This window comes from Galeopterus variegatus, unplaced genomic scaffold (genome assembly GCF_000696425.1).
Source record: "Galeopterus variegatus unplaced genomic scaffold, G_variegatus-3.0.2 Scaffold27359, whole genome shotgun sequence".
Lineage (NCBI taxonomy): Eukaryota > Metazoa > Chordata > Mammalia > Dermoptera > Cynocephalidae > Galeopterus > Galeopterus variegatus.
Genome location: NW_007753470.1, coordinates 1 through 8495, shown reverse-complemented (window position 1 = coordinate 8495; position 8495 = coordinate 1). Strand labels below are relative to the sequence as shown.

General features: G+C 47.7%; 1 protein-coding gene across 1 annotated transcript; it reads left to right on the top strand.

Moving 5' to 3' along the window:
• Nucleotides 1-126: 126 nt before the first annotated feature.
• LOC103583735 (E3 ubiquitin/ISG15 ligase TRIM25-like) lies at nucleotides 127-5411 on the top strand (the record flags this gene model as incomplete). The annotated part of the gene is made up of 2 exons (XM_008564971.1): nucleotides 127-741; nucleotides 5316-5411. Coding segments are annotated over exons 1-2 (696 nt in total), but the record flags the coding sequence as incomplete, so codon positions are not given.
• Nucleotides 5412-8495: the final 3084 nt, after the last annotated feature.

The following is an 8495-nucleotide window of genomic DNA, read 5'->3' as shown; positions in this document are numbered from 1 at the left end:
CCCCCACGTGACTTCCTGAAAGCCGCGGGGCCCGCCCAGCCCTTGCTCAGTTTCGTTTCTTCGGCGGCCTCCGGGCTCCAGTGCAGCAGTTGCGGCCGCCGTTGCAACGCTTCGCGTCCCGTCCCGTCGCCCAGGAGCGCCATGGCGGAGCTGTACCCTGAGCTGGCCGACGAGCTGTCGTGCTCCATCTGCCTGGAGCCCTTCAAGGAGCCGGTCACCACGCCGTGCGGCCACAACTTCTGCGGGTCGTGCCTGGGTGAGACGTGGGCCGTCCAGGGCGCGCCGTACCTGTGCCCGCAGTGTCGCGCCGTCTACCAGGCGCGCCCGCAGCTGCACAAGAACACGGTGCTGTGCGCTGTGGTGCAGCAGTTCCTGCAGGCCGAGCTGGCCCAGACGCCGCCCCCCGACGGCTGGACGGCGCCCGCCCGTGCCGACGCCCCCGCTCCGGACGCCCGGGTGGCCTGCGACCTCTGCCTGAAGGAGGCCGCCGTGAAGACGTGCCTCGTGTGCATGGCCTCCTTCTGCCAGGAGCACCTGCAGCCGCACTTCGACAGCCCCGCCTTCCAGGACCACCCGTTGCAACCACCGGTTCGCAATCTGCTGCACCGCAAATGTCCCCAGCACAACCGGCTGCGGGAGTTCTTCTGCCCTGAGCACGGCGAGTGCATCTGCCACATCTGCCTGGTGGAGCACAAGGCCTGCTCGCCCGCGTCCCTGAGCCAGGCCAGCGCCGACCTGGAGGTAGGGGGTGACCCGTGAAGGCGCAGACCGCAGCCTGGGCCTGCGGGGTTGTGCAGAGGGGCCACCGTGGGCATATCTGGCATACCCTGGATCCCCCGGAACATCGATGGGTCTTGCTGGGCTTGAGATCAGGCAGGGGCATCCCTATTGTCAGAGTAGAAAGGATCTGGGAGATTATATAGCCCTCTCCCCTCATCTTGAGTCCACCCCACCCCCACACACCTATTTTACAGAGGGGACAACTGAAGACATAGATGAGGTTGCTTGCCTTAAGCCTGCACTTGTCTGATGGTGTTTAGTAGAGGGTTTTGAATATCAAATATGAACCCTGGAGGTTAGCTCTGTTCCCTCATTAAATCCTGGTAGCAGCCAGGAGGTGGGTATTATTAGTTCCATTTCACGATTGAGGGAACTGAGGGCCAGAGCAGTTAACTTAGCCTGAGCTAATGTAGATGTGGCCAAGAGGGAGTTGGGACCCAGGTTGGTTTGACTCACAGTTTCTTCCCATGTGCCAGCCTCATACCCATGTCTGTAGAGTCCAGAGCATGGGACGTTCCTGGAGGCTTGAGGTCATGTAAGCAAAAGTCTTTGGTGAGCTCGAGTTATAGTGACCAGGGAGGGTCGCTGTTAGGGGCAGAGCCCCAGGAATCCTGGATATGGCCCAAAGGGAGTGCTAACACTCTTGCACCACAGTGTCCTTCATCTGGCTGTGTGACATTTGGCCTCTGGACCTGGGTCCTCATCAGTAAAGTGAGGAGGTGGGACCAGGTGGGTTCCTAAGGGCCTTTCAGGTGTGCGATGTTTTTAGTGGTGGTGGGGGATCATACCTTCCCCTTGCAAACTCAAAGTAGAGTCTGAAAAGATGTAATTGAACCACCTTTTGTTTTACCAGTCCAAGCTCCAAAGCATGGCCTGATTTCATTTTCTTCTCACAGCACTGTCAGGCAGAACAAGGCCCATCTGAGTGTTGTCAGAGGAGACGTGAGGCTGGGTGAGGTCAGGGGATGTTCTCAGTGGCGCCAGGAACAGGCACAGGCCTTGTTCCCGTCTGGCCACAGCTCTTCCCCAGCCTCGTCTGTCTCTGGGTCTGAGCTGGGCTCCTCCGGACATTTTCTCTGAGTCTCAAAAGTTGGACCTCAGGGCATGTCCTGCGAGTTCACCTCCTCGGAGGTACAACCAACTTGGGTGTAGACACCTGGACCAGCCTAGCCTTTGGAGCCGGGAGCCCTGTTCTGCCCTGGATAGCTGTGTGGTTTGGGGCAAGTCACTGCCGATCTCTGAGCATCACCTTCCCTATCTGCCAAACTGGCTTAATAGAATTCCCTCCCCATCTCCAAGGGTGGTTGGAGGCTCCGGAAAGATAAGTTGTGTGGGAAATGCTTTGTAGGCAGAACCCAGTGTCAGATGTGGTTGGTTACATGGGTTCCAACCAGAGTGGGTGTTGAGATGTGGGTTTGAATCCTGACTCTGCTTCCCGGTTGGGAAATCTCTGCAGCTGGGAAATGATAAAAAGGGGATCGTGGTAGTACCTGTCTGAGAAGGTTATTGTGAGGGTTAAATGAGGCAATCTATATAAAGTGTTTTCCTGTGAAAGTGCCATAAGAGCTGCCGCTGCCATTTCTGTTAGTCAGGTACAGGGGAAAGTGGCAGGCTGCAGGAAGCCCTGGGCTGCCGGGTTGTCCTTGCCTCAGACACGTAGGCCTTCCAGTGAGGATCGGGGCAGCCTGGCTCCTGAAGAGGCACTTGTGAAAGTTCTTATCCATGGGCAGAAGGCAGGTAGGACAGGAGGGGCCTGCCCATCCAGGCCAGAAGTCACAGCTCGCTCTCAGCCTCCACGGCCAGCGTCAGAGTGTGCCCAGCTCTGTGTGCCCTGCAAGTTGGGCTTGTCAAGCCTCATAACAGGCCTTTCTCCCTGCTCCTAACTGTCCTTTAATGGGTCTCCTTTTTGAGCCCTGCTACTGTGCCAGTCCCAGCTGGGCAGTGCCCTCAGCCTTGGGTGGCTGGCTTGTCTTGGCCACTGGTGTGGGATGGACTTAGGATTTGGTGCCTCCCACACGGAGGACCCAAGTTCCTTGTCTGTGAAAGGATACTGAGTACTCCAAAAAGTTCTTTACCCTTGATTAGGGTTTTGTTGTGGCTACCAAAGTCCTTGGCCCACTTTTCTTTTGTCTGGAGTCATGTGAGCCCCTGTCTGTGATGAGAGGACTGTCATTTGTGTTTGATTAATGGTGGATAAAATCTTTTAAAATAAAAGGCTCAGGGTGCAGTGCTAAGAGCGGCTGTTGGGGGTGAATTGGTTGCAGCCACTGGGTGTTCTGAGGTCTCTTCCTGCTCTGAGACCTGCAAGGCCGGCTCTGCCTGGGCCTGGCCTTTGGCCCGTACCTCATTTTGGCCACAGTTAGAGGCCAGGTGAAAGGGCAGTGTCACAGAGGTGGTCTGAAACGTCATCAGTGGCTTGGGCTTTCTGGGTCAAGTTAGCGTGGCCTTGGTCACTGCTTCCAACCCTTATATGTAACTGTCACTGGACTGTTCAAATCCACATTCAAGGTCAGGTTCAGCCCTGAATATCTAGGGTGGAGTGGGAGAGGCAGGAAAGTGTTAGGGAGGACCACAGTATGTTGAGCCAGCTAGTTGGGGGAAGAAATGTTTTTTTTCTAGAATTTTTCAGCGTGCTCAGTTTAGACACGTGTCTTTTATTTATTTCTGGTTGACATGTATTGATTGTACATATTTATGGAGTACAGAATTATATTTCAATACATGTGTACAATGTGTGATGATCAAACCAGGGTAATTAGCTTATCATCGCAAAAATTTATCATTTGTTTATGATAACAGCATTCGAGCTCCTCTCTTCTAGCCAGTTGAGAACATACAACAAATTATTGTTAATCACAGACGCCTAGCACTGCTGTATGTACACCACTAGAACTTATTAGTCCTGTCTAGCTGTGATTTTGAATCTGTTAACCAACCTCTTCCCAGCCCCCCTCCTCCCTGTCCCCAGCCTCTAGTAGCCACAATTCTACTTTCTACTTCTATAAGCTCGACTTTTCTTTCTCTTTTTTTCAACTCCCACCTATGAGGGAGAACAGGTGGTATTTATCTTTGTGTGTGTGAGTGATTTCACTAAATACCAGTATCTTAGCTGTGCCAGGTAATAGCAATGTGGGCTTGGGAAAGTCACTCAATTGCTCTGTGCCTCAGTGTCCTTATCTGTAAAGGTTGGGTAATTCCTACCTCATAGTGTTGTGTTGTTCTTAGCTTTAAAATAAGTTCATACGTGTAAAGCACTAGAGCAGTGCCTGGCACCTAGTAAGTACATAGTAAATACCAGCTGCTGTTATTGTGGCCGTCATGGTTGTTTTTTCCTTCCCATTTCTGTGCCCCAACATTTCCTCTGAGCAGGGAGGGAGAAGACTCAGATAGTGATTATGAAAATTTATAGAAATAATACGAGGATGATTTATCTTCCTTACTGCACAATTTACCTTTGTTTCTGGACGTGGCTAGGGACCTAGCAATTCTGAATTAGTCTAATTTGGTTTTAGGGATTTAACTGATTTGTGGCTGGGCTTTAGCTCCTTGGGCTGGTTCATCCTATTTCTAGCCCTTGGTGATCCCAGCCTACAGGGTGGCCAGGTGAGCCCTGGACTCTGATTTTTGTCCCCTTGCCTCCCTGGGGCTGACAGAGGCTCTCCCAGCTTTCTTCTGGAATTGGCAGATGCCTCTGGGGAGAATGATCCCAGATGTCAGGCTGATCTTTCTGGGTCCCTTTCACCTGGATCTTGGCTCCATAATCCTTCTCTGCTTTGATCTACTTTTTGCAGATTTTTAAAAAATTTTATTCAAAAGATGACCAGTAAGGGGATCTTAACCCTTGACTTGGTGTTGTCAGCACCACACTCAGCCAGTGAGCGAACCGGCCATCCCTATATAGGATCCGAACCCACGGCCCTGGTGTTATCAGCACCACACTCTCCCAAGTGAGCCACGGGCCGGCCCTGCAGATTTTTTTTTACAAATATTTCTTCTGCTTTTCTGGTTGTTTGCAGAGGGAGGGTTGGTCTGAATGACCTCATCTGCCATTGCCGGTGCAGCTGTCCCAGCTCGTGCTGTCACTGTGTGAGCTTGGTCACCTTGCTATTCTCCTTGCCTCAGTTTCATCAGCTGTTAAATAGGTAGCAGTGGACATTTAGTATGTCTTTACTAAGCTCCAAGCAGTGTGCTGTGGACTTACATTGTTTCAATTAATTCTCCTAATACTCCTGGGAGGTGGGAACAATTCTATTTTGTGGCCAAAAAAACAGGTGAGAGACAGTTGCACAGCTAGGAACTCGGACTTGGACCCTGTCTGCTAAAATGCTGTCCTCTTAACTTCTTTACTGTATTGTCCCCCTACAAGGATGAAGGGAGACAATAAATATGGAAGTGCTTCAAAAAGCTACAAGCAGGTGAGACTTGGGGTGGCAGAAACACCTGTGGGTTAGATTTGGGGTATGGTCCCCAACGTTACGTGCTGCGGGGGCTGGGCTGAAGAGGTGCTTTATCACCCTCGTTTGTTTTCCCCGCAGAACAAGCTGAGGCAGAAACTAACTGTCATGTACGGTCAGATCAATGGGGCGTCGAAAGCACTGGAAGATGTGAGAGCCAGGCAACAGGATGTGCGGGTGAGTGGCAGGACCCTCCGGGCAGGACTGGCATGATTCTGACCTGAGAAGGCTGGTGTTTGGTGCACTCACAAGAGTCAGAATTAAATGTCAACCTTGCAAAGCATGCAAAAAGCTGTGTGGCCAACAGATCCTTCACAGACACATTGAAAACTACCCATAAACTCAACCTTGGAGGAATCATTAAAAATTTGGGTTAAAAAGCAGTAATATAGAAAAATGGTTATGATATAAAGTAGGAGAAAAACAGGAAGCAAAAGTATATACCCACTGGCCGTTACATGTGTTTATAAAAAGGACATGTGTTAGTTTCCTAGGGCTTCCATAGCAAATTGCAACAAATTCGGTGGCTTACAGCAATAGAAATTTATCCTTTCACAGTTCTTGAAGCCAGAAGTCCAAAATCAAGGTGCTGGTAGGGCCATATTCTTTCTGAAGTCTCTAGGGGAGAATGTTTCCTTTCCTCTTCCAGCTTCTGGTGACTCAGGTGTTCCTTGGCTTATGGCTGCATTGCTCCAATCTCTGCCTCTGTCCTCACATGGCCTCCTCCTCCCTCGGTGTCTTTTCTCATCTGTCTCTAATAAAGACACTTATCATTAGCTTGAGGGTTTACCTGAGTAATCCAAGGTGATCTCATCTCAAGATCCTTAATACAATTACATCTGCAACGATCCTTTTTCTAAGTAAGGTCACATTCACAGGTTCTGGAATGTGGACATATCTTTTGGGGGGCCAGCATTTAACCTATTATAGGAAGCATAGGAAAAAAGATTGGAAGGGAGTATTATAGAAGGAGAGTAGTGGAAGTTTTGGAGTGGTAAATTAGAGGTGATTTTCTGTATTAGTTTTCTGCTGCTGTACAGAATAACACAGACTGGGTGTTTTATAAAGAAAAGAGGTTTATTTAGCTTGTGGTTCTGGAGGCTGGGAAGTCCAAGAGCATGGCACCAGCATCTGGTGAGGGCCTTCTTGCTGCGTCATAACATGGCAGAGGACATTGCATGATGAGAGGTCAAAAGTGTGTCAGCTTGGGTCACTCTTCCTCTTCTTATAAAGCCACCAGTCCCATCATGTGGACCCCACCTTGATGACCTTACCTAATCCTAATTACCTCTCAAGGGCCCCACCTCTAAATGCCATCAACATATCAATTTGTACATTAAGTTTCTAACACATGAAATTTGGGGGACACATTCAAATCATAGCAGTTTTGTTTCCTTTATTTTCAATTTTTTTTATAAGGTTAAATTGCCTTTAAATTGAAAAGTTTGATTTTTAAAGACCCTGTTCCAGAGCTGCAGCACCCAGTTTTATTGCAGCAACTGTGGCTTAATTCAGTGAGATCTGGGTTAGAATACCAGCTCTGTCACATACTAGTCTATGTGGCTTTGGTCATGTTGGCAGATCTCTGAGTCTTAGTTTTCCCATCTGCACAATGGGATCATAGCTTCTTTCCAAAGGTGATTGTGAAGCTTAAAGGGAAGGATGTACATGAAAGTGCCTGTATTGGTTAGAGGGCAGGCCAAACTGCTGTAACAAAGACACCCCAAAATTCAGAGGCTTAAATAAGATAGAAGTTTCTTTTGCTCACTGAGACAGTCCAAGCCCACTAGGACTTGGACTACTGATCCAAGTCATCATTCAGAGATTCTGGGTCTTTCCTTCTTATTGCCCTACTACTCCACAGGGTGTTGTCCTCATCACTTTGATAGAAGCTGGGTCATCATTACATCTTTATTTTAGCCTGTGAGAAGGGGGACAGGTGGGAAGTGGAGGACAACAAGCAATTTCCTTTTAAGCAGATGACATGGTGTTGCACATGTCACTTCTGGTCATGCCTCATTGGGAGGAGCTAAGCTTAGCTGCAAGGGAGGCTGGGAAATGTAGTCTAGGCAGTCACATGCCCAGACAAAACTCCAGGGGTGTTCTCTTAGTAAAAGGCAAAAGGGGAGAATGAATGTTGGGGGACACTAATAGTCACATTGGCAGTGGCAGAGTAAAGGGTTGGATAAAGAAATAGTTGAATCTCAACTCTCCCAGTATACTATCCTTCTTGTATGTATTTCTGTTTGTTATGTTTAATTCCGAGCTACTGAGGTTACCCAACATGTTAAATAAAACTGCAGCTGCTAAAGCAGTGCTATCCAACAGAAATATGAATATAATGGGAGCCTCTGATGTAATTTGAAATTAATTTGAATAACACATGAAATTAATTTAAAAAATACAATGTATTTAATTCAGTATATCCAAAATATTATCATTTCAAGAGATCATCAATTAAAAAAGTATTAATGAAATATTTTATATTCCTTTTTTTGGTACTAAGTCATTGAAAGCCAATATATATTTTATACTTACGACATCTCAATTTGGACTAGCCACATTTCAAGTGCTCAGTAGCCACATGTTACAAGTAGCTATGTTATTGGAAAGTACAGTTCTAGAGGAGATATTGTCTAGAAATTTTCTAGAGCTGCATCATGCCCTTTCTTTAAAAAATTACCTGTGAATGGCCTTTAGCTTAAGAAATAAAATAACACTGGTGCAGCCCCTGCCCTGTGTTTCTCACTTATTACATCCTCCTGCCTCTCCTCCAGAAACAACCACTATCCTGAATTTGTTCATTCATTCCCATGCATTTCTTTATACTTTTATTATATATGTATGCATTCCTTAGTCATAAATACGTCCATTCTGTGTGTTTTAAGAGCATCATACTATATATCTTCTCCAAGTTTTTCTCTCGCGGAGATTTATCCGTGCATAGCTCCAGTTTTAATTTTCATAACTGTTTCATATTCTATCCTGTGAATAGTTCTTGGTCTGTGTATCAAGTCTGCTATTGATACTGTTCAGATTGTGTCCAGGTTTTTGCTATTTCAAACAATGCCACCTATGAACATTCTTGCACGTGTCTCCAGGGCAGGTGTCTGAGAACTTTTCTGGAGTATATTTCTAGGATTGGAGTTGCAAGGTTATAGGGCATGAGCACCTCCAAATTTACTAGATATTGTTAAATTGCTGTCCAAAGTGGTTGTGCCCCTTTGTACTCCCACGAAGTACAGGTAAAAGTTCCTGCTG